The sequence below is a fragment of the Lepisma saccharinum genome, chromosome 14 (assembly GCF_977018435.1).
Source record: "Lepisma saccharinum chromosome 14, izLepSacc3.1, whole genome shotgun sequence".
Classification (NCBI taxonomy): Eukaryota; Metazoa; Arthropoda; class Insecta; order Zygentoma; family Lepismatidae; genus Lepisma; species Lepisma saccharinum.
In genome coordinates, this window is record NC_139242.1 from 53,521,690 (window position 1) to 53,549,343 (window position 27,654).

Below are 27,654 nucleotides of genomic sequence, written 5' to 3' on the forward strand. Positions count from 1 at the left end.
TCATGGCCTTTCCAAGAACAGAAGCTACTCAATTTTGTAACGCACTTCCTCTTGTATACTATATTTCATCACAGCCCGATGATCTTGAGTCCTCACGTGGTGGCAGTGGCATTTTCCTCTCGCGACGATCGGGCAGAGGGCACAGATAAATTTAAGCGAGCCAAAGTCTCGCACTCATCGTACGCAGGTCGAAAACCCTGTGAAAACAGGGTCATGGCATTTATTAACTGAACGTTTCGCATCCTGTGGCGTGATTTACGTGTGGGGTTCGCAGTAAACAACATTCAAAAACAAACGTCACTATGGATCCAATAAACCATCTTCTCACGTTGATAACCGAGACACAACAAAGGACAAGTTGGATGATATAAGTTATTCTCGAGCTGGCATTGCCCGTATTTTTACTCGAAAGTAATTATATTTTCTTTGGCGTAAATGATTGAAATTAAAAATGCCAACGAAGTCACATACACATAAGTACTGCCTTCCCAACACAAACATGTTAAGTCAGGATGATACAGATTCCGAGAAAATGAAAAACCACCGTTACCATTTGTAATAATAATAATAATAATTCAATAGGGAATACATGGGCCACTCATGAATTGGGTCAAGGTAGCGCCGATTAAAATCACAGGCAACTCCCTAGAAGTACTGCGTCACCCAAAGTTACGTCTCCCGACTTGGTCCCTATCAATATTGTCAGCGTAAAATCATTCTGCATTGTGCTCAATCATGATCACATTATATTTTCAAGTCCTAATTTTGTTACCTTTCCCTGCCTTTGACGTTCTTTTTTTGGAATTCTGGACCAAAAGAGGGGGGGAGGTTATGACCCCCCACCGGGACGCCACTGTTGGCCGTATAACTACTACAGACTTGATTGTATTCCTTAAATTTACCGGAGATATTGCGATTCAAAATTTCAGTTTGTTTATCGAAATGACAAAAGGGGAAATCGCTACATCCACATACCTCCTCTGATATTGACAATATAATTTATGAACAAAAAATTATCTCAAGTTTCGAAAAGTTGAAAATGAGCCAGGACGTACAGTAGCCTATATTATTTTACGATAATTCTCTTCCTATGTATTCGCTTCCTAAGTATTAAACAATACAGGAAGCAAGTTTCGAAACTGATGAAAAATTACTACTGTTGTAACGTGCGATGTCGCTCTAGATAAGAGAATTTGGACCGAAAGAAGTGTTTTCAGGTGGATAACAGATGGCAAAGTCCAAGACAATTGTTCAGTCCCTTTTTTACAGTTTGTATTGCCTCGGACTCAATAAGTTAAAGCAGATTATGTACGGAAACAACACGAAAACTTAGTCTGGTGGCAAGCATATGAGGAAAATCAATTTATATATAATTACGTCACATTGTATCAGAGATTCATAACGGACGATGAACATAAAACTGGCCGACTGCTATATTTCACAGACACCCTTCTTATTGTCGTTACAGCTGAGGGGCATGCAATAATGCATTATCCGCTGCAAAAAGAAGGTAATTATTTCCGCTGCACCGAGTTCGTTAACCTGTCCTGCCCCCTCCTTTAAAATCTTCAATCACGAATCGAGGTGTGCAATGAACACCTTTCAAAGAGAAATACTCTGGGAATACTACTTGCAATTACACAGTTAGTATTTATTGTGGAACTCTTATGGGTATACTGTATTTGCATTTTAAGTCTTCCGCGTCGTCTTTAGATACATTTTTCTTTGTTCATCGCGACGATACTCATAACGAAGGAAATTGAAGTATACCTCGGTTATGGTGTGTGTGTGTGTGTGTTGACAAATGACAAATCAGATAAAATAAATTCGGAAATTCTACATTACTGTTGAAAGTCTTGCCTTACCAAACATTACATTTGGAGTCGAAGATTGCAAAGTTTATGGTCATAAATAGGCATTACTTAAAGTGGCAATTTTTTAAGTGCTGTCAAATCCAATAAACAAAAACAAGTTCCATAATGGTTACAGGACGGTTCTCCATTCTGCAATATAGAACTCAAAGAATCTCTACCAATTACGAATGAACAAAACATCCAAGCTTCCACCCTCACAGCTCTTCCGAGAATCTACTACACACAATAGATATGCATAACAAAAGAAATTCCACTGAGCGGTATTCCAATGACAAGTGCTCTCAATGGAAGAAAATGAAAGAAAATATTCTCCCAGTGGAGTGTAATTACTGCTAACAAGGTATGTTGTACTTAAATTCATAGTGATGAAATTTAATGCATTTGAATAAATAGAAAGAGTTTCTTAATTGATATATATATATATATTTATATATTTAAAAATCATAATTATCACAAGTGAGTTCCTTAACCTTCTAAGAGAAAAGAAGCAATGAATATGTTATGTTAAATTACATGAATTAGTAACAATAATCAATCTTGTAGTGGTTATAATTTTTAATTGTTAAATTGTTAAAAACATTCACTTGTGAATTACAAAAATTGATCATATACGCTTGCATCGATACAAGTTGCGTTAAATTTGAATGTGCATGTACAATACCTGCACTAAATTATTGAACATAATATATTATACACTATCAAAGCATTCATTTTTAAGATTTTTTTCCTGGCGTGGGCTTTAATACTGATTAACCATTCATCTTTGATGTCACCATTCCCCATAGGTGACGACAAACCGTGCTTCAACGACTTAATACCATCATCATTCATTCATTCTGATAGCACTTGACTGGCGCTAACGCATATGAAATGTGTCAAACCTTCAGTGTTGAAAAAGTATAAACTATCAGTTGCCCCTCACTTTTCGCTACTTCTGCCCCCGCAGTATGCTAAACCTTATCAGCAATGGCAAATATACTGGCTTGCCCCCCCCCCTGTTTTGAAATCCAATCGCCGCCACTGATTTCAATACAACAGAATTTGAACAGTCGCCCACCCAGCGTCGAATAACATGGGTACCTGGGGGAAACCCTGGGGGGTAAAGGCGGTCAGGGGCGTGATGCTGATCACATCACCCCCACTCACGACCGGATCAAGAAAGTGTGGGGCGTTACCCCCACACCCCCTATACGCCTTCATGGCGTCGTGCTAAGCACAGGGGAGCACTTTACTTTACATTACTGCTAACCGTTGAGGAAGTTCGTAAAACAGGAGGCCCATAAGATTAGATAAGCAAAAATTTCCATCTATTTATATAGTCGAAGGCAAATATAGTGGACACAAATTGTTCCCTGCTTTAATTCTCTTTCTCTCACTTTCTATGTATTTATTACTTCTATTTACCTTAGCCTGAGAAAAATACAGTGGTTGAATATGGCACCTGAATACTCGTGTCTTTTTTTTTAGGGCAACACAAGGAATATATCGAAAGTGAAAAATCAATGGGATTGGTGGCGAAAAAATATACATCTGTCAGGTCAAGAAGGGTGGTATCTGAAGGGGATGAAGTTTCTGTATATCCCCTTTCTTGGCTCTTGGGGATGGGTCTAACGTATCGAACCCTAGTACTTTCTCCGCCCTGGAAATTTTTCAAATACTACAATGAGAACAATAATAAAGACAACAATAGAAAATCGACAAAAAGACTGCTTCTGTGTTGCTACAGTTTGCCCACAACGAGGAGCTTTTACCTCCCGAATTCCAAGAACGCCAGTCGCTTACTTCCGGATTTTTCCAGAACACGCAGCTGTCAACTTTCACTAGCGAAAACAATGCTACCAGGATCTTCAGAAAGCGTAAGTAAACCATCACCAATCATGCGAAAAATAATTCGTTCTTGAATTGTTCAAAATAGCAAGAAAATTGCATGCTTTTTTAGAGGAAAGACGTACTTTTGGACTCGTCACAGCAATACATTTTAGTGAAGATCATGCCCTTGCACTTGTTAGTAAGAGGAAAATACTGTTATAAAGACAAGAAAGTGTAGAAAAATAGTAAACCCGGATTCCGTATACCTACCCACCACCACAAAGAGATTAGAAGGGGATGTCAGTCGAAAAGCTACCACCGTGAAATGCACACATATCCCCACGAGTCCAGCAAGTACGGTGGTGGTGAGGTAAAACATCTTTGAAAGTCCTTACCCTGTTCAGTTTCCTGTAAACGAGATCCACAACTGCCCGGCAAAAATCACACACTTCACAGCCTGCTGCGGCCATCGAGGCATTACCTGCGAATTCTTGCTCCATTTCGTAGCCGTGTCGATATGACGAGAATGCACCGAGGGGGTAACACACAGAAAATGGTTCACTTGGATCGGAAAGACTCACTGCCTCCACGTTCAGGTTATGTCTCCTATGTAACTTACTGCACGACAAGCACGACCGAGTACCGCTCACTGAATGAGCGACAATCGACCTTTACACTCTCGGACCGTTCTCCCAGGTCTAGAAACTCAAGGTCGGCTGGCTATAACCGGCGAGACCGAACGACAGTGGTGTTAGTTCCAGAATGATCCATCACCGGCGCTAGTGTCTAACCACGTCGCGATGTTGCCAACTGCTTTCCCCGCCTCCACAGCTGTCCCATCATTGAATCCACGTTGCTAACTCGCATCCCCTTACACTGAATGTGTTATTTTTCAAAACAAATTTGGAACGTTTGAGCGATTGCTAACAATAATAACAATGACGTATTTAGAAAGGGGGTGCAGGGGGCCAGAAACCTTCCCCAGGGGGGTGATACAAACTATTTTTTGATTGATAAAATTAACATGGGTGTTTCAGCACTAAAACCAAACATTCGTATGTTGATTGCTGTTGAATAGGAAGTTTATATTTCTGCCGAACTTACATGAAGATAGGATTCCATTGCAATTTATTAGTTTTGTATTGAGTTTGTATATAAATTAACGCATAATAATAACACTTCATTTTTCATACGTTGGAAATAATCTTTGCTATAAATCTTGTTTTAATTTTATTTTTACACTATTTTCCTCCGTAGAATAGCTTTTTACATAAAAATTGTAGTTGTAGTCTTAAGTAGAAATAGACTAGATAATGTCGTTATATCCCTATTTTTTTAAAAAAAAAAACACTAAGTTGCTGACCAAGGCAGTTTATTAAGATGTAAAAACACTTAACATGTAACGTTTCAACCCTGTATCAGGGTCTTCCTCGCCGAACTAAAAAAAAGAAGCAATGAATAAGATTAATGATAAATGAATGAATGAGATGATGTTTGCTTGCCTTTCTTTCTTCTTCTTTTTCTTTAGGGTTGAAACGTTACATGTTAAGTGTTTTTTACATCTTAATAAACTGCCTTGGTCAACAACTTAGTGTTTTTTAATTTGGAAACAAGGCTGAATTATATTAGCCTATTTTTATGGAATGCATTTACTTTTTCATGTAATAATTATTATCAATAAAAATTAAAATATTAGTAGCAATAATATGTCATTATTATTCCTATATGCGAGACACATGGATAGCGCGCAAGGAATCTTTCACAAATATATTTTTAGATACGTGCCTATATGCGTAACTCGGCGGGGGCAAGGAGGGTTACTTTCCCCTTTCCTCAAATTGTCAGGTTTATTAAAATTTACAAACTAAGGGAGGTTTTGTTAAACTTCCTGTGACCTGAAATAGTGATTTTTATGATTTTTAAAATGTAAAAATGTAACAGTTATTTAAAAAAAACATCCTGGCAAGTTAAATGTTTGTTGCTCATCCAAACTGCTAAATAAATGATCATGCTCAAACTATGGACCTGAACCCGGAACTTTCGATGGCGAGATGGTGCGACGATCACTTGGCCATCGAGCCAGTTCTATACTGGCTACATAAACGGTTTCAAAATATGTAATATTTCCTGTTCCCAATTACGTCGGAAGGGTATTACAAGCAGTTTCGTCATAAATTTGCACGAAGTAGTGATGGGTAAAGAGGCGCTGGCGGAAGTATCTATGTGACCAGGATAATTACTGTGTTTTCCCACTCCCTAAACTATATTTTAGTTGTGATTTGTCACCAGTCATTGTCTATTGAAGAGGAAAAGCCAATCGAGAAAGAGCTTTCGTTGGATCTGGTGACCTCGCGGTCTTTCCCCAATGTCTCTTCAGAAGGTGTCTCTAGGGCTCACCCAACCTCTACCAAAATTATAAATCCAAAATTCCTTCACTTTTCTTTGACCATTTTCTTTTTATTAACATTTAATTAATCGCCCCCCTCCCACTTATAGTTGGAAATTAAGAAAAGAGACAACCCCCTACCACAAGGCCTATGAAGATGAAAACTGAGGCTGGACTTTAACAGGAGATTTAGACTTGCTTCAATTTGTAATGCACGTAAAAGTGAATGCTTCAGACTTCATCTTGGATGGTGAAGAGCCACATTACTTCATTTAATACTTTTACAAAACTTCACGCATACCAATGTATTCTTACGAAACAAAGTGAAAAATATTAACCACAACTCAATAAATTTCAGATTTCCAAATATTCAATTTTATCAAATTCCACTACAGGTATATAACAATAAAAATTCACTATACTGTAAAAAACAATAGCAAAAATTCTCGACCACAAACATAATTTCTTGACTGGTAGACACCCTCTCAAATCAATTGATGTCTATGGAGAACCCTGCAAGGTAAAGGCGGCCGAAGCGTGGCGCTGATAACATCACCTTCATTGGGGTCCTGTGTCCCTTCATGGCATGGCACAGAGGATAGCTTCATTTTTTGCGTTTACACTGTCTTACTTGAATTCACCAATTGAGTTGTAAGGGGTGTCCTTCGGTGAGGGTACCAAAAAGCCAACCTCTCTTTCACGCAGTATACCCTGGACTGTATTTTGCAGACTAACGAGGCTCTGGCGTCTGGATTCACGGATAAGGGTTGTGTTGTGTCGCCCATACATGGTTCTGCTTGTCCCTTCATCCATTTCACCTCATCACCATTCATCCCCATCGTCGAGATTAGCCAAAAGTGGCAGAAATTCGATATTAAATAAAATGTATTAATTTCCACACTAACAATTTCATTAAAATTCATTTTATTAAACTAAATAAAATTAACTTGTACTTTATTTCATTAGACGTTGTTTTTCTGCCAATTTTGGCTAATCGTAACGATGAGGATGAATAGTGATTATATTAAATTAGCGAAAGGATAATCATGTAGAACACAAAATACATACCCCATAGAGCCCAGGTAACATCCAAGAATGCAGTTTCTAGGATGAACTACGTGGAAAAGAGTGGCTCCTTCTCCACACAGAAATAAAAGTTTCCCTCTTTGGGATATATAACTAACTACAAAGGGAAGAGGAATTGGCATCTTAAAGGAGTTATTGAAAGTGAGGAAAATTGACACTGTCAATTATGGAGGACAAATAACATGCACTTCAGATACTTTTCAGTTTGATAAATTTTCAGTCAAATTGCGTGGCTAGTAACTTCTGGTTTCAGGAGTTGGCAACACTCTGAGAATCGCTATTTGCCATAAATTTGTTTCTTGAACCCTTCCAACTTGCGAATTAAAGCAAATGGTTGCGCTTCCATTTAATCAGCACTAATATTGTGGCGAGAAGAAAGTCACTGTATGTATCAATTCATCACTTATGACGTAATCATACTTTGAATTCAGGGAAGTTTATCTACTCCAATAGGTTTCTTGCTAATAAAATATTGTTTATTTATCCAAATATTGAAATGAATTTTGTGTAGATATCAATTTCTAGCTTATCTCTCAATGATGAAAAGATTTATTTTTTTAATTCTAGGATCTAATCTATTAGATTAATCTTCGTCCTTTTCACTTTGGACGGTAGTCTATCGTTTCAGCAAAATCCGTCCACATCTTTCTTGCGTAATCCTTCTGACAAACAAATGAATCTCGAAAGGTAAGCTTCTTAGATGAAGTAACTGTACAGTGGGATCCATGAGTATTATTACCGTGCAAATTGTCCATGACTATTTTCATTAAATTTTCTCTTACATCCTGTGTGTTTTTAAGCCATGGATTTTTATGTATGCTGGTGAAGAAGTTGTCAACAGCTTGTTTTGAGTTTTCTTTTATTCTTGAAGCTGTTATTGGGTCAAATAAAGTGCACGAACATGGTGATGAACAATTTGCAAGGTAATACTCATGGATCCCACTGTACATATGGAAACTCGATTTTAGTACAATGGCCTAGGAGAGTTACAATATAACCTCTACGGCCATCTTTATATGTTCTTAGTCTTCTTTATTCTTCCAGTTTTTGTTCTGTGGTTCTTCCCCTTGTATTAAACCCCCCTGTTTTAAGTCTTGTCTTTATCATTGTCCATATCGTCCACATAGCAACAAACATTTATCGAGCGCGAGATGGATGTCTGCCATCTGTCGGTAAATCTTGGGATTAACGACTAGAAGGTCTTGCTTGCACTGGCGGCTCATCAGTTCATACTGTCCCTGTGTCCATCTATGGAACTGACAAATATTTTACGCCCGTTTTATGTCGGCTCTGAACCTACAGTTTAAAGTGGAAAAGAGAATCGCTATATCCTCCACCAGGGAAAGAAACCATGACCTTTTGACTACAATGCGGTAAGGTTAGCCACTGGACGTTATCTAGGATATTTACTGCATCATTGTAGTGTTCTAGTTGGAGCAGGCGGCTCAGTGCTCGAAGTGAGAAGGTACGCAGGGGAGTAGGGTATGCCCCAGCTAGCAAAAGTTTCGCAAAGCACCCCTCTTTCTCCCAGATATGCTCGAAGGCTCGACCACACTTCCCCTCACCTCCACTTCAGGTGTTGATGTGGCTTTTTCACAAGGGGAGTCATGCATTCAAATTCATGTACACCAGTTGCACCAGCGTAGCTGCCTTTTAATTGAATTACCGAATTCCGCGGGGAGTGCTTAGTTCAGCACGCTACGACGCCAAGGGTCGCTGGTTCGAATCAAGGCCTGGGCATTTTGAGTGTCTCTTCATCAATTGCATCATATCATCACTCTTGCTCAGGGTCGCGATTAGCTAAAAGTGGCAGAAAAGCGAAATAAAATAACCTAATTCAGTCAAACCTTTCAACTGGATCATTACAAGCCAGAAATGTCCGTGACTATCGCTCTTAGGATATATTATTGTTAACAGCACTTATCCAAGGTGGAGATCAGGGGGCTCGAGCCCTCTTTCAGTTTACGCTAGATGAAATTAGGTTTTTGGCTTCTTAAATAATAATGTGATGATAATTTGAGAGAAATAATTATCGAGACAAGGTGGAGAATCTATAACCCTGTTAATGTTAATAGCTCGTATCCAAGGTGGGGATCAGGGGACTCGAGCCAGGATATTTTTCAGTCCACACTAGATAAAATTAGGTACTTGGCTTCTTGAATATAACAAAAGGTAGCGCCACAAGTAGGATAATTCGCTGTAATTTTTAATCTCTGGAAAATTCGAAAGGGAACGTTCTTGAATAAGAGAAGGAGTCGAACTACTGGCAATATTAACGAATCGATTTATCTGCGGAATGTTCTAGAATATAATGGGGATATTATGAGGGGGTTACGCATACTATTTTTTGCGGTCAGTCCTCATTTTGCCATCTTTTCCTGTCTTTGGCGTTCTTTTTTTTTTTTTTTTTAGGAATACTTGCTCAAATGAGGTTATGACCCCACCAACCCTCCCTTGGGCACGACACTGGAGATAAATGAGTAAGCATTTGGTCATATTGGGAGACGAAACATTAAATGTGTTTGGAACGGAAGGGTTTTCACTGTTTAATTATTTCGCGATCCAGCTGTATTCTAGAAGACTTCCTTTGTTTCGTGCCGATATATGACAAGACTGCGGAAGCTGTGACAGACAATTTTGAACAATTGCGAGAGCTTAGGCCTGAATATGAACAATTTGGTGGGTTTTGGCTTTGATAAGAGATGCAAACATGGGAGGACAAGACACATTAGTGGTGTCCAGGCTCGAATCAGAGATAAATATTCGAGCTTTCTGCGTCCAGTTCGCAGCCCACATTTTGAAACTCGCATTGTCGAGTGGATTGTCCATCCCGTGCATGTGTAACAGCTTCGTAAAAACACTCAAAAGACACCATAGATGTTTTGATTTCTGATGAGAAGAAATGGACAAACACGCATACTGAGATGCTTCCGGCAAATAATGTTAATGCATGGAAACAGAGGAATCGACTGGTAAAAAACGTTCCGATTTCACGTTCTGATTTAAACGGCAGGCTCAAACAGAGGCGACGATTTAGGGGATAGATGCTCGCCATTTTTTTTGCCTCCACACTATGGCCTTGTCTACCAAGAGAAAGTAAACTTTCTTTGCAACCCCCAACCCCGTTTTTGGAACCCAGTGTCCACTACTGGCCTTAAACATACAATTGTGAGGTTCTATCTATCTATATCCCTTAAAAAGATGGTGTTCAGCCCTCCCAAAAGCAATTCCTGGATACGTGCCTGGTTGAAAATATATATAACATGAAGCATGCATTACATCAACTACCAATCAACGTTTTATAGGCTTCTGTGAAAATATGCCAATGGAACTGAAGGGTGATGTTTCATTTTATTTGCTATGATCACAACAATCACATGTTTTGTAATTTGAAACGAACAAACCTTGTTCAAGGCAGGCCAGTGACATACTATTGTGTCTTACAAAAGAAGAAACTATTCTTAACAACAATGCTGACGAAAGAAAGACAACAGCCGGTTATAATATCATTGCAGACACACCCCCAGTACAGGAAAGCTAATTTGCCTGCTGCATGCAAAGATAACGGTCTCGTTTCAATATCTAACATTCCATGATCGATGTGATGACACAGTTTTATAAGTCGTAATGTAATATGACACCGTAAGATAATGGTGTATTCGGTTGAAAATATGTTTTGAAAAAGGGATGCTGAAGAAATTAAGGGGTGCGCAAGTACCCATTCGCACCCCCTTTCGCCGCCCCTGTACATCACAATGCGATAATAATTTCTGAAGGTCATGTGGTGATAAGCACAGACGCACGAATCTGCAATACGATCACCTTCCAAGGTAAAGAAGTTTGTTGATTTCACGTGTAAAACCTGACTGCGCAAAACCAATATGCCGTAATTCACAGAATCACGTTTCTTTTTACCATGTATGTACGATTTACATCCCCTCCCCCTTTTCCAAGGAACAACGTCACAACCGTTACGCAGAATGAAACCTTATCTGCAAAGATACAAAGCTTAAACAAGGATTTTTGAGACGAAACGTAAAATTGTAACCTTTAGCCTGTTACGTCACAACGAGAAGAGCAAAAACAAATCAGGGACAAATATTATGAGTCAAAGAGCTAGATTTTTCTTCTTCCTTTTTAATCTTTAGTTTGCGACGTTGATTATCGTTTTTGTACAACGTTTTGGTTCCCCTCCCGTGTTTTTGCTTTTAAATTATTTTTTAATTGTTGACATGCATATAAATAAACAGCTTAGTCATAACAGCTGATCATCTCGTGCTTTCTTTAATATGTTATTTTCTGATAACTAGGTAAGTTTATTAAAATAAAATCAGTTTCATTTTATATTTCAGTTGCTTCACTGTTTATTCCTACATTTCACCATTCTCACACGTATAATATTAGTTCATCGATCTTAAGAGGTAAAGCTAAAATACGAAAGAAGAGATACTACAGCGTTAATCGTTGTTTCGTATCGAGATATTTATAGACGCCCATTAAGGTGAAAGCGAGGCGAAGCGAAATGACTGCGGCCAAATTCTTCTCCTGAGGAAGTTTCGAGAGTTCCGTTCTCCTCCCTTCGGCTCCGCTCCACTTGGCGATCTGTTGCGGAAGGAAGAGGCGGAAGTTTTAACCTCGTCCTAGAGTTCCTTCGGAAGTCTCACCAGTAAGACTGTGTGTAATGCTGAAGTGCCACGGATTGGATTTGAAAGCAACAACTTCCCCCGTCTGTAGTTTCGAGCAAAACCCTGAAAAGTCAGATGCATCAAATGCACCCTATTCTTTCACACTTGATTTTTGTGTGTGTTCCCTTTGCAGATAATCCAGTAATTACAAAAATGCATAGTACTATGTTCAGGGATTGATTGATTGATTGATTTAATTTATTATACTTCGCGTTTTGTGCCTTTTGGCTAATTTGCGAAGATGGGGATGAGTGGACATTCACAAACAACCAAGCCCGAGCGGGATTCGAACCCGGGACCTTTGGCGTCGCAACGCGATGTGCTAACCACTAGGCCACAGGGTCCGGCACTATGTTCAGGGAAAGCGGCTCTCCAAGATTACATTATAATATGTATGTTTCATTTCACATTTCAATAACGTCTTCTTCCTTTATGATAAAAAGATAAGTTCTGACTTAACATACAAAAACATTAACAATACAGAAAATTGTTATTTTCAGTGTCTGTAAAGCACTATTACATCCGGAAGCGAAAAATCTCCCTTTCTAGTCTGCGAGTATTCTTTACAAGAGAAGAATTCCGTTCCGCCCAGCAGGCCTCCCATCCGTCGTCGTCTTGTAATAAAGAGGTCCCGGGATCGACACCCTGCGGAGTCACATAGTGGTTCGGAATCCACTTTAAACTGTAGGTCCAGTCTCGATTATCCTTCATGTGCATAAAATGGACTTAAAACAAAACTTCTACTTTGCTTCCATCCTACTGGGGGAGCTTGCACTTGATTACATGCAATTTTCTCATTGATGTTCCCATAGCGTCTGTCGCTTCCCTATCTTCCGCATCAGTGGGCGCCAAACTTTATATGGATAAGGAATTCAGGAACAAATCAATTTTAGCTGATGGAAACTTTAAATCGTTGCTATACTTATAATAATAATAACAATACATGCGCGCCGACTACGTGGGTGCTCCGGGGCTCGAGCCGCACCCACAAGATTTTTAGTTTGATAAGAACAAAATAAAATAAATATTTCTCACGTGCCATTATCAAAAAAAATAAGCAATTAAAACATTGAGATGGGACAGACTTTGATAAAGACAAGCTAACATTGCACAGGGACATGTTTCTAGATGTGTGCAGAACGAACAAACAAAAAGTGGCCAACTTGTCAGACATTACAAATATTTTAAGTAGAGAAAACAGTGGTAAAATGCGTGAAATGCTCACAGAATTTGTGAAGTTTGTACGGGTGATTTTAATTATACCTGTTACATCTTGTACCTCTGAGCGGTCATTTTCAGCACTTAGACGATTGAAAACGATTTTGCGGTCAACAATGACCCAAAAAATATTGAATGATTTGGCAATTTTGCATGTTCATAAAGAAATGACTAAAAATATTGACATTACCAAAATTGCAAACAAATTCAGAAGTGCAAATGACGTAAGAAGGAATGTGTTTTATATTGAAAGTTAACATGTCATGATTATTATTATTATTATTTGGTACATAAAGTTAGTCATTTTGTAGTTTCTCTTCACAACAAAATCCTTGCTTAGTTATTTCTGCAATACAATTAAAATTATTTGCATTTATGCAGATTTTTTCATTTTAATTTGTATGAATGTGGTATTTTCTTTTAGTAACGTGTTGATAATATCATTGCCTCTTGCAATCATTGTGCATGTAAGTTGTTTAAAGTATACAATACTTGATAATTACAGATCTAACCGCCATTGATTTGCACCCATAGAAATTGTGGAAAGTCGGCGCCCTTGTAACAATAATGAAGATAATATAACAAAGCAGGATACGCTCACTGTGAGGAGGCGACATTAAGTGTCCAAACCAATATTTTCGAGACATGAGACGAGAAGGCATTTTACGAGGCAGACCAGTCTCGTATCATGGGCGACTCTAATACAATCGTATAATATCTTGGTCACTTCTGGATTTGCTCGTAATAACTAACCACACGTGGACGTCGAACATCGAAATTCTCATCATATTAAGGAGTACAGTCCTTTCTGAAAAGTGAACGTTATATGTTCGTCATAGGAATGACAGAAATTCGAATTAAAGCGCTATTATGGAGCTAACCATCGTTTTGGGTTCAGACAGACTTTGCTAGCCTCTTCCTGTAAAAAGAGAAAAATGTTGTCGATGGCCTTGATAGTGAAGAGACTGCAAACGTCACGACTACGTCACAGTAAGGCAAACATAATGCAGAATTATGCCACTCGATGCATGTGCGTCAATCCAGACCAAAGACGAACTCTCGTGTCTGAGATTTAGACAGCTCACGAAGACTGTTCGCTCTGTTACCCTCTGCTTAAGAGCGCAGGCCAAAAGGCAACACTCGAAGCATTGAACTAGTTTCAAATCGCACGGAAAGTTGCTGCCTTCCACTTGCCTTCCGTGACGTGTCTCCCCACTTGATATTAGTTAACCCATGACCTTTAGAATTTCAACCGGATTTTATCTGAAGCTCTACCAGCACATTTCAAAACACTAACAACACATTCTCGATTGATTCGTCCAGGATATGGACAGATAAAATATTTACGTTGTCACAATTAGGCTATAAAGTTTGGGTTTGAGAATGTCAAAGTTAGCCGGTTAACACACATTCATGAATAAAACACAAAGTTAATAATGCAATAACTAAGGATTGAAAATGTGAAGCAATACCTAACAACAAATGACAGAAGTTAACCCAGAGAGAAGAGATAATTTTTTAAAAGTGGTCTTATTGCATGCGCAACATGGACATCTGCAGGATTTTTTCCCCCAGGGAGGGACAAGCAAGGTAATTTTGTCTAGGGGGTGCAAAGAAGGCATATTTCTCCCCATAATAGTGTTGCCCCCTCAAAAAACACTCCTTGAGTTTGAAGTTCTCATTTTCCTTCAACACCCTCCCAATAAATATTTTCACTTAGGTGTAAAAAAAAACTCGTTTTATGCTCAGATATAATGATTTGGACTGGGTGTACAGTTTAAGACCGGATTTACAACAACATCGGGGAGACTACCTACGTCGCCAACCCCCCCCCCCCTCTCTCTCTCTCTGTGTATTTGTTACGGCATTTTTTTTTAAAAAAAAATGCCGTAATTAGGGATCCCTAGTAATCAAATGATTACGCTCACACCAAAGGTGAGAGCGGTCCTAGGTTCAATTCCCGAGGAGCTCCCACAACATCGGTGTTGGCCCATCATGGTGAGGACAATTTGGGTTCTACTTGAAAAGAGCAGTAGCGGGATCTGATCTGGAAAGCAAGAAAACAGCGGCGATGGGACTCGACGCGCTGACTTGCTCGTCACCCTATGAAAAAGCCGCTTTTCAGGTTCTGGCACTCAGGGGTCTATTGATCCATGGAGTAGCGTTTAGTTTAAAATAAATATTTACATTGGTAAAAGGCACAATCATTTATGGCAACCCAAGTAATATATTTCATCATTCTCACTATAGAGTGACAGATAAATTGATGTAAACAATATTTAAGATTTTGTTTCATCTCCATGTTATGCACAAATAGGGTAATCGGGACTGGGTATACAGTTTAAGGTAGGGTCCGAACTACTATCTGCCTCCACGTGATATCGACCCCGGGAACCCTTGATTACAAGGCGACGACGTTACCAATACGCCATTGGGGAGGACCAGATGTAAACAGTGCAATATTGATTTGAAAGGCATGCACAACCTCCACTCCAATCTGCCCATCATTATCAGTTAGTCAAGCTTTTAGTATTGGCCCGTCATTATCCTTCTGTGGAAAGTTCCTGGTTGTAAGCAGGCAAAGAATATTATAATAGTTCTGAAGCGTGTCCTCATTTCTTTTGTATCATACAAACTGCAAGGAAAACATACTTTCATTCCTGTTGTATGTTGCCAACATATGTGTGCGCAAGACTAAAAAAAATGTGTAATCATGTGCATTTTGCACCTTGTCTGTTCCATGAACACTTCCAGGTACGAAGTTCGATTGCCACACGTGTAAAAAAAATCGACTTTACTTAACCAATCAGAAACAATACCGTATCGTCTTAAAAATATATATATCTTCACGTAAATGAATCGAACGATGATTTATTACATCAAATGTACAAAGTTCCCAGGAAACTTCGTAATTTGGACTTCACAACTTGCGTATTTACATGATCCGGTTAACACTTCTGTCCTCCCTTATCAAAGAAAGACGACGCAGAAAACTAACACCTCTGGATCTTGCACAATAAAAACACTGATATCAGCGATAGCCAATGTTGGCGTTGAAGGCATTTTACTGGTTTTAACAACCTTTTCTTCTTCACTGTGAAAATTGTCCACTTTCAATGTTGATTATTCTTACTCGTGTGTACCTAGTCAATCCATTCCTGTATGACGACTTTGTACACAACTCGTGACTGATAGAAGTGAGCACACACTTTCTTCAAGGAAACTGCACTCGTTATGCTTACAAGGACAAAAGGTCTGTAGCAATCGTTTGTTAAATTTGCTCGCTATAACAGCGCAAAGAATATGTTCGCTTCCATGAAAATATAATGCATAGGCAGCCGGATAAATGTTGCTTTCGTAAGGTTTTGCATATAATTTGGTATGCAATTTATAATTTCTTCTAGGGTGATTTAGAACTTGCTGTCGTGAACTGTGAAAGTGTGAGGTGATAGGCTGTTTGTAACCAAGATGATCGATTAGAATGTTTAACTTTGAATGAACAGTCTTCCCTTCCCATCTTTTATATCTCTCTATCTTACATAATTTTTCTCTCTCTGTCTCTCCCTGAAGCATGAATACTTATTTGATGTTGTAACGGGTCGATTTGAGAAAACAACATGTCTGAAATTTCCACCATTTTGTGTTTATATCAATGGTGTATTCATGATTTCATTTGGGGGTGCTTAAAGTTTAGGCCAGTCATGATAAGTATAAAATCATTTGTAAGTGCACAAGTTATGATGATAACGTTTTGGGTTCACAATTAAAGGGCCTCAAGCTTCATAAAATCGCAACTGGATTAAATTATTAAAAATAGTGACAAATGGCAATTTCAAATCGTTTCAAAACTGTGCAGATAATGTTCAATTTTCAAATTGAGCGTTATTCGAAAATAATATATTGTATATAAATATATGGTGAATGAAATAAGTCGACGAAAAGATAAACGATACATGGGAGTGAGGAGCGATGCATGAGAATATCAGGACCTTATATTATTTCCTCGTAATGTAATTCTTACTGGACTCCTACTCTTGGAATCATGCTCAACTGAATTATGCCAGTTGATTATGTATCTCTCATGTACCTTATTGTTTCAACTTTATGGGTTTCTTGTTTTATTTTGTTTTCGATCTGAGCCATGAAGTCAATTCCAACGAGACCAGAGAAGTGTCGTCAGGCATTTTAGATTAATTTTAAATTGTCAGTGCTACTTGTAAGACTTCGAAATTTTTCTTTGTATTTTGATTGTTTGATTGATTTGGGTTATTTTGCTTCGCTTTTCTGCCACTTTTGGCAAATCGCGAAGATGAGCGTGAGTGATTATACGATGAAGGAACATTCACAAAGAACACCCATGCCCAGGACGGGATTCGAACCCGGGACCCCTGGACTCGTAGCGGTGCTGTGCTAACCGTCACAGAAGTCGGTTATTTATCACATTATTAACGGCGGAATAGAAATACTAAATCAATTCTACTTATAGGGAGAACATATTCTTCTCGTGCATTCCAAACATGACATTTTTTTAATACGATTGTTCGATAGACTGTTACGTCAAAGGCATAAGGAGAAAAACATATCAAGGGTGTTGTGGGAAAAGGCACATAAGTTGCAAACTTCGATTTTTTGTTGCTTTTAAGTCCCACTGAATCAATTAACGAAAACATTATCAGTATAATTTTATATTGGGCATATGAAATAATTCTTAACAGTGATGATCTAACATGTATTTCATGGCTGTCATGTTTGCTAAAAGAACAATAAAAAAACTGGTGTAAATTTTCATTTTTGACTTAAATGCTTTATACCGAAGAGCCTAGCTGTTGCGTTTGAATTTTTGCATTACGTCGCTTTTTTATCTCCAATAATCGCTGTGACGAGGAATGATATACGACACAATAGAATAAAACACATGCACCCTCGGTTTCGCAAATGCACACTACAACTGCTAGATAACGGAGACACACTGACTCCTGGTTTTATACGGTAGAGTGAAAACGTTGGGAAAGCATGCCCCATGTGTCATAATCACAACGTGTTTTCTCATCTACAAGGCATCTGTCACTCTCTCCCTCAAGCACCTTTCTCTTCACACTCAAGGTCCGAAGCAGAGTTTATTGGGTCCGTTGGTGCAGTTTCCTGCAGTTGGGAGGAAACGAGGAGAAAATCATCGACTGGGCTATTCAGGGCAGACACAGCACAAATGCAGCGACACCGCAACAAAAGGCGATCGGTGCATTGTTTGCAATATGGAAACTACATGAAAAGCGATAAGAGACTTAACTTTATCCGACTCTACTTTCACGCGTTCGAGAGATAGAGAAGGGAAAGGCCCCTCCGAGCAGTGTTGCCAACTCTTCCATGCTGCGTTTTCTTGATGAGCAGTAGCACGACAAAGAAGATAAACAATGGTTATATGAAATTGCTTAGTGACAAAGATTCATGCTCAGGTCGAGGCAGCAACCGGTATAATTTCCTTCCGGCATGCAAGATCCCTTACCTGTCCACGTGATACGACATTTTCCTTGTCCATTGGATTAGTTAAATGCATATCGGAGAGGGGTAGAATAATTTCAGACGTCGAGGTGGTCGATAGCTTTCTTGGCCACATTCATGCTGAGCAACATTGCACGCACACATCAGTAAAATGCACCCCCTTCTTTAACTACAAATATCCTCAGTAAAAACAATGGTGGTGATGAAGATATTAATAAAGAGCGATACGTTCAAACTGTTGCTGTACAACTACAGTAAAACCGCGTTAATCCGGACAGGCAAAAGGAAAAAAGGCAGAATGCAAGGTTTTGAAAGTGGCTAGAAGTCAACAAGAGAACTTCCCAAAGAAAATGCAGTCAACCACTGATGAAATTCTGTTTCCCGCAGACTTTGTACTGTACTGTATAGTGTATTTAGGCCTATGCCCTTTAAATACACCTTAATAAACGTGTCGGAGTTTTATTGCACTTTCTACTGTTCTTTTAGGTTATTTCAGTTAATCCGAAGTCCGGACTTTTGTTAAACCGGTCAACTTATCCGCCCCATTAGTCCGGATTAACGAGGTTTTACTGTTCTGTCATATGAACTGTCATTCATAAACGGTTACAAATTATTTCAATTTTAAATAGCCTCCAATATAAGTATCTTACGAAATATTTACATTAACCTTTGTGGCTTAAGATGTTCTTTGATGTCTTAACAATATGTTAGGTAATACTCGATAGCGCACTCTTTTTAAATACGTACGGCAAAAGGCAACAGTGTCATGTTAATTAAATTCAATATAATGGCTGTTTTACGGTGCTGAAGAGCTATTATAATAACAATAAGACTGATTACTGTGTTTGAGACAACATACTCGTAAATATACAATTAATGCAATTATTTCATGAAACACATCGCACACACGCAAGCAGGGTGCCCTCATATTCTACGTAGGTTCTGGCGCTTCTCAGGAACACAGCACACATTTGCTCCTTGTCTTTATAGTATATTTGCCATACAGTATGCCATACCATACCCGGAGCATCTGCATTCCTGCTTGTCCAGGACTTGGACAAATGACCTGGACAACTAGAAGCGGGCTGCAAGATTGTTACACTATAGTGGACAGCATGGCAGCAACTAATCTAGCACACCCATGCTATTGTCTGCAAACTATTTCCTGGGGGAGGGAGTAGATGTTTAAGGTTTTTGAATATTCTAAAACAGTTCTTTTTTCTATGCATTGTAATACTGCACGTCCACTTGCCTGACACATTATTTTCCCAAAAAGTTTCCATATTTTACACTTTTTTTATTGTGTGTTTGTAATGTACCAATATCAGCAATTAAGGAACAGTAACGAAATTCTATTTTTGGGGTCAAATAAGGTCACAAAAGTATTCAAAAATCCTCCATAATTATTAAACCGAGTTAACTCGTACATAAAAGGAAAGTACTACAAATGTTTGAAAATAGCATGTAAACTGTCGAAAATAAAATGTCTTCACATTTTAATGCTGTCCAAGTTTACAGATTATCACACATACTGTCTCACATCAAATGTTATTCACAGTGTGATAAACCCGAAAGCATGGGCTAACACAGAGTGCAACATCGCAATGTGGGAGATAGTATCTTGACTCGTGACGAATCTTCTTTCCTATCACTGGAAAGGCGACAACTACGTAGTGTCACGGGAATCCGGTAGATGGCAGCAGTACCTCGACAAGAGTTTTTGAGAATATTACTGTTTTTTTTTTTCTAATTTCAAGATGAACTCAGATGATGAAAGTATGCACTGAAAGTAATGCAATTTTATTAAAACGTCATACTCTCCGCAGTAACGTTCTCTCAACATGATGTTCTAATTATGTTATCGCGAACTTCTTAGTGAGAAACATGTCAGAAAACACACCAACTAATAATCACAATGTTTTCTTTCTAACTTATTTAGGATGGTAACACTATTACTATTAAGCCTTATTTCCATGCTCGATTGATTGATTGGCTGAATTGGTATTTTAAGTTCACTTTATGCACGGTAAGGCTAATCGGGACTGGACCTACAGTTTAAAGTGGGATTCGAACTACTTTGTGCCTTCACCGGGTATCGAACCTGGGACCCCTTTATTACAAGACGACGACGCCACCACTGCGTCATGTTAGAAAAAACGCCTAATATGCTGATCAAGGCTGTCTTTATTATACGCACAAAATAACGTGAACATATTACAGTACATTAGAAAACAGGAAGGAATTGGTGAAGAGTCTTTAATGTTTTTCTCTACTTATTTATAAATTTTTCTCATCCAAATATTGAGAAGATCAATAAGGACAATTACAAATTTTACAAGGAACTTGATTTGATTTGATTTTTGTTATTTAGTGTCACCTTTATGCCACATTTGGCCAATCGCGACGATGAGGATGAGTGATATGATGACACTCACAGAGTGTCCATGCCCAGACGGGGATTCGAACCCGGAACTTCTGGCGTCATACCTCTTTGCAGTAACCACTCTGCTACGGAGATAACTCTCAACATGTCACTTTTCCATGGGGAAAAATACCTGCGAGTTCAACACCCCTATCTCTCTCACTTTCCGGCTTCAGAGTTCTACTAATTCAAGTGACGCACCCACAGGGGTGGGGCATTATATCCCTCCCCAATCTTGGACGGAAATTAATTCTACGGGGGGGGGCTGGGGAATAACATTGACGGCCAAGGACACCTGCAGGGGGCCCAAAGGAGCAATTGCCCCATCGATTTCAAATTTTATGGAAATAAAAATGCATTTCATAAAAATTTATTGCTCACGTCGCTCGCAATACCTGTTTTTCTTTGTCTTATCAAGTTGAGAGCCCTAGCTAGGAGGCGCGGGAGTCGGCCTTGGGCGTCGAACGATCTAAATCAAAAAAGTTAGAATGCCATGGCTCCCCGTGAAATTATTTGCGCCCAATTAAATCAATATTCTTCTGAGTTCGCAAAAAATTGGATTTAAAAATTTTCTTGCTCGCATCGCTCGCAATACATGGTTGTTTTCTGTAATGCATTGAAAATTACCAGAGAGGGAGACAGACTTCACTTAATTGATTTTGTCTTAAGTGCATGAAGAATTGTTTTGAGGAAAACAAGCGTGCACATTTGAGAGACAATTTATGTAATTTTTTCCTGTTGGTTTATTATGAGGTGGATGACTTGATTATGTAATGTATTTAAATAACATATGTTGTGTGTGTGTATGTACGTGTGTATGTATATATATATGCATTAAAGACAGTGGAGGCGATTAGGGGGGCTGCCCCCCACTCTTCGCCACTTTTGCCCATGCACTATGCTAAATCTTATGTACAAAGTTAAATATACTGTCTTTGCCCCCAGTTTTTGCACTTTGCCCCCCCCCCTCCAGGTTTTGGAACCCAATCGCCGCCACTGATTAAAGAAGCTTTGAATACGTACACAATTTAGTGTTAAATGTTGCATGTGTATTTTCTTATCTTGCGTCGCTCCATTTTGCATATGTGTAAAACATATCGTACATGAAAGTTATACATGTTAGATGTAAAAAAAAAAAATATATTCGGAATGCATTTATTAAGCATTTTTGGCCTTTGAAAAATACAGTTTGTGTGCTTGTTTTTCATTATTAATGTGAAATTGAACGTTTTAGAAAACATATTTCGAATAGTTTGTTCCAAAACAAATGCTTTAGCACAGACTTCTACCCCTTTTTGCGTAATTTACGAGGATAACGCCTTTGATACTAGTACTACTAATAACTTTATATTATCATTATTATTGGTACATTTATCCTGGTACTTGCTCCTCCCCAGACAAAAATTCGTGGTTGCGCCAGTGATTAATCCACCACCATATCTGTGCATGTGGCCTGCGAGCAGTGGCGCTATTGTCGCATACTTCCTGAGGGCATTGTGCTGCAGTAGAGTTAAGATCCACAGACTTTTATTCCAGGGGAAACAAGCAACGCATCCTTCCAAAACAGTGAATTTCAAGTTATGGCTGTACTGCTGTGTGACCAGACGTCCTCTTTATCCGGACATGTCCTCCTTTTTAGGTGTCTGTCCGGCGTCCGGGTGGATTTTTTTAGAAATCGGTAAATGTCCTCTTTTTTTATAAAGAGTATAGCATCGACCGTAGCAAATGTTCTGCATAGAGAATACTTCCACACATAATGATATTCATATCACTTGGGGTGCGTTAAATATTAGAGCAATGCTCACCTAGCATCTGGGAGCTGAACATGATCACTTTCCCGACTGAGTCATTAGTAGGGGTGTGCGCGATCCAGAAAAAAAAAAATATATCCCCGTCCCGATCCTGACTAATTCTTGATGTTTTCTGCATTGTAAGTGTGTTGACACTTCTCGGAAATCGTTAGCTTTTATTTCAGAAAAGAAAAAAAAGAGAAATGACGTAAAATTCGCGATTTCCACAGCGTCGGGAAGTTTCTTGATCATTTCCCGTTACTGAAAATTTCCCGGCTTGGTCGGGAAATTGCGATTTCTCCCGTCCCAAACGTCAGAATTTAAAAAATTTCCCCGTCCCGACTAAAAAAAAGTTCTGTCCCGCACACCCCTAGTCATTAGTACGTATTATTATTCTAACTCGTTGCTTCGCAATCTGAGACTTGTGAAAAACATGTAATTTGAGCAGTTCCTTTTTGATTGACTGATATGGTTTATTTTAATTCGCTTTTCTGCCACGTTTGGTTAATCGCGAAGATGAGGATGAGCGATGATATGATGATTTTGATGAAGGGACACTCACAAAGAACATCCATGCCCAGGCTGGGATTCGAACCTGAGACCTCTGGCGTTGTGGCGCGGTGTGCTAACCACTTCGCCACAGAGGTTGGCCAGTTCATTTTCGAGTCATACATACGTGATACAGAAACGCGTACTCAGAATTTTGATTATTAAGTCATATTTACTTTTATGAAATAACGAAGCGAATGTGCATCAATGATCTTGCAAGAAAATATCCAGCTTTTAAAGGATGGAAGAAACGAATATGAGGTAAAGTGTAAGGAGGCTGTCACTTTCCCCTGCTGTTGAAAGAGTGCTAGAATGTCCGTGGCATTAAAATCATATTTTTTGACCCAATCTAAACTACCTAAAATTTAAATTCGTTTTTTTAAAATAAGTTAAAGCTTACTTGTTACATTTGCATTCACTTGTGGTGACATTGCATTCTAATATCCAAGATTGTAGAAAGAGTAAAATTCTGTGCTTCAAAGTATAGATATTCTTAGTTATGATTGTCATGTGTTAAATAAAAGATTAGGAGATTGCTTTCGTTGCTTAAAGGTAAGAGGAAATTGTTTAAAAAAATCATCAGAATTACTTGTATATTTGAGCAAAGTCTTGGTACGGTTTTCTTTTATATTGATTAAATTATGAGTAATGGCAAATGAGTTGCCATTTTTGCGGGGTCCTCTCTTTTATGACTTTGTCCTCGTTTTTCACCATGCTCTGTCCTCCTTTTTACATGTATGTGTCTGGTCACCCCAGCCAGGACCCCTGTCTACCATCATGTGATATGTAAGAAATGTATAATATATGTTAACAATGCAAGTTTCTCTTCACCGAAATTCCCGGGAGCGAGTCTGGATCTGAATATGAATGTTCTTTGTGAGTGTCCCTTCCAGTGGCGTACGTACCCAGGATTTTGGAAAGGGAGGAGTTACGTACACTTTTTTTTAGTAGTCGGCCTAATTTTTTCCATCCTTTTGTGCCTTTTACGTTCTTTTTTTTTAGGAATACTGGGCCAAAGGAGATTATGACCTCCACAAACCCCCTCCTTGGGCACGCCACTGGTCCCTTCGACTAATCATCACTCATCCTCGCCGTCGCCACTATATGACAAAACGAAGGAATTCCAGAACTAGAAATGTCACAGTCCATGTTCAACAGGTTCTGCAATAATCCGCATGAGGGCAGTAAAATACGTGAATAAAAGATTGAGCTTCAAGATGAGGTTGCCACCTAGCGCCCATCTTCCAAACTAGCAGGTCGATTCTTTATCGAACACGATTCGTAGGCAACAGGCAATTTTCAGCTGGAGAAACGAATTGATTAGCCAGTGCGGCATAAAACGTGATGGCATGTGGAAGAAATTTCCTGCCGTACAGAATGAAATTGGGGTTAATACGAACGTTGGTACACGATGTTAGGTGTTTTGTTTTCTATTTCAAAGTTATAAAGCTAAACCTAAATATCAATTATGTCAGAGCCTCCATTAAGAACTGACATCATAATGAAATTTAAAGTGTGATGTGTTGCTTGAGTCGCCTCCCACGCAGGCTCAAGAGCATCATCACAAAACACATCGATAACTGCTACTAGTAGCGAGCATAGAAATGTGGTAAGAAGGGGATGATACACGTGTTTCTTTCGTAAATGTTGCTATATTTTACAATTTTTTCACATTATTATTTATAGTTTTCGTGTAATATATTCAGGACTAATTTTTTGTGTATGGTTTAGCGTTCTGTAGAAGAATAGGCTCTGTACGGCAATAATAATTATATCCTATGTTCTTATTATTATTACCTTGGACCAAAAAGGTACTATGAAATGAACCCCCTAAAAATACCCCTTATAGTGTCACACTTACGGCTGCCCGTCTCACTGACAAGGAAAATCAATATCAGAATGAGATAAATCGTTTCAACTAAACAAATCAATGGATTGTCCAATATGAGGGACGTTGAAATGGAAAATATATCCCCCAATACAATAGATGCAAATTAAAAACGATAGCTTTGAATAAAGTGAGAAAATAAGCACTGGAAAGCACAAAAAAAATGTCTGTAGGCTTCTTAAAAATTGCTGCATACAAACATGGCGCCATAGGCGTCCGGAAGGGGGCAAGGGGGGTGTCCCCACTGAAAAATGAAAGTAAACCAAAAATTATATATTTCACACATATAATTTCATTTCAGCCACAATCATGTGTTAATTATTGCATGAATATGATAAATTTAAATTTAAGCTATGTTTTTTGAGGGAACAACACTATATTGGGGAAAATGTACCTTCTTTGACCCCCTGGAAAAAAAAAATACCATCCTTGCCCCTACCTGGAAAAAATCCTGCGGACGTCCATGCATGGCGCCGACGCAAACTATTTCTATTTCACATCTGCATAACAAGATTCAATCAAAATCATATCCATGTATGAAAATCATTGTATATTTATTATGCATCATGCTTTTGGTACAAATACAAACTACTATATCTTGGGTGTTCGGGAAAAGGCACATAAGTCAGAAACTGCAATTTTGCGTTGCTTTCATCGAAGTCACACTGAACCAATTAATGAACATATTATCAGTGTAATTTTATATTGGACATGTATACTCATTCTAAACAGTGATGATCCAACGTGTGCATCATGGGTGTAATGTTTGCTATTAAAATAATAAATATAACTAACTCTCTACTGCAAAATTGGGTACTTTTTCTCGAACAACTTTTGTAGGCTCGGCTCAAAGTCTCTTTGAGCAGTGGCGCAACCAGGATTTCCCTAAGGCGCAGTTGTGATTTTTTTTTACTCAATCCAATCCAATATATAATCAATTTTTAAGCATTTGGCGTTTTCTTCAGTTACGGAATGTTAGGCCTCAAAGAGGTTATGATCCCCCAGCAAGAACCAGAACCGTGGGCACGCCACTGACTTTGAGGATTGATAAAAGGCAGTACTCACCGTTGAATGTCTCCAAAAGTTGAGGAGATCCCGCAAGTCAGTGCTAGGTGCATATAGTAAGTAATCTCGCCACTCGTCGTAACTGATTTCAAGGGTACCATCTTGATCCATCCTGCAAAATAATTTTAAAAATTCCAAGATTAGCACACAAATTATGTGAAATAATCCAAAAATCTACGCAATTCATTTTTTGAAAAAAAAAATCAGTGTTTCGTCACAAAATAGCAGCTGCACCAAAAGAAAGCACACTGAAAAAATTAATAAAAAAAATAATAATTCTGTGCTGCAGTTTGCTCTGTAAATCACAAATGAAACTAATGAAAACCATGAAATCACTGAAAAAAATTAAACGTATTTGTATTTTCAATCTTCCTTATTTTACACAATTCTGCCTCTAATCGCAACTGTGAGTGTCGCTTCATGAATTTCATCTAATCATTCATTCTTAGATAAAATTCATGAAGCGACACTCGCAGTTGTGAAATAGTGAGTCGATCGGAATGTGGGAAGTGCTACGGGGAAACACAACACATAGTACTGAAGTTCCCAAATAGTTATTTGTGTGCAGGCTGTAATCAAGGGCTCACGGGTTCGATCCTTGGTGGAAGCAAATTGCACAACGGTTCGGATCCCACTTTAAACTGCAGGCAAGGCCTTGCTGCAGATCCAGTCCCAATTAGCCGTTCTGATCATAAAGTGATTTTAAAAGAAACCCTTTGATTCGTGTGCAGGTTGTTGTGTTTGAACCAATGAGTTAGAAGTTCTAGAGTGGCACCTGCCTGAAAGAAATTGAATGTAATCTTGTGACCAACTATATCGGCCGTGAAGAAACAGGCTGCCGGAGGCAACGGAACCAACCATATGACCTCCTTGCGGAGCTGCTAGTTGAAAGTTGCTGGCTGCCAGCAGATACAGTAGGGCAAGATTTCACATTCACTTTGCTTCGAGAAAAGTCGATGGATTCCGTTGCTCTATCACTTCTATAGTTTGTTTAAATTGACGGGAATTTGAAGTGTAGATATATTAGTCGATACCAAAGGCAATGAAACTGCAAAATTTTCAAGGCATTTAGAAACAAGCATTGCTATTGCATTTTGGGTCTTGTACAGTGGGATCCATGAGTATTACGATGCAAATTGTCCATGACTATTTTCATTAATTTTTCTCTTACATTCTATGTGTTTTTAAGCAATGGATTTTTATGTATGCTGGTGCAGAAGTTGTCAACCGCTTGTTTTAAGTTTTCTTTTAATTCTTGAAGTTCTTATTGGGGTCAAATAAAGTGCACGAACATGGTGATGGACAATTTGCACGGTAATACTCATGGATCCCACTGTACACTCGATTTAGCTCAGAAAGAATAGCGGAGTCAACCTTGATGTT

General features: G+C 38.7%; 1 protein-coding gene across 3 annotated transcripts in view; it reads right to left on the bottom strand.

The window, feature by feature from the left end:
* Nucleotides 1-27,654, bottom strand: part of LOC145998888 (mitochondrial adenyl nucleotide antiporter SCaMC-like) — a 100,921-nt gene that overhangs the window by 35,219 nt on the left and 38,048 nt on the right. For 2 of the 3 annotated variants that reach the window (XM_083135603.1, XM_083135602.1), the window contains one exon: nt 26,272-26,383. In XM_083135603.1, coding sequence (XP_082991729.1) covers nt 26,272-26,383 — 112 coding nt within the window. Of the gene's footprint in view, nt 1-4,078; nt 4,418-26,271; nt 26,384-27,654 lie in introns of those variants that run through there. The other variant, XM_083135604.1, reaches the window with a different exon arrangement.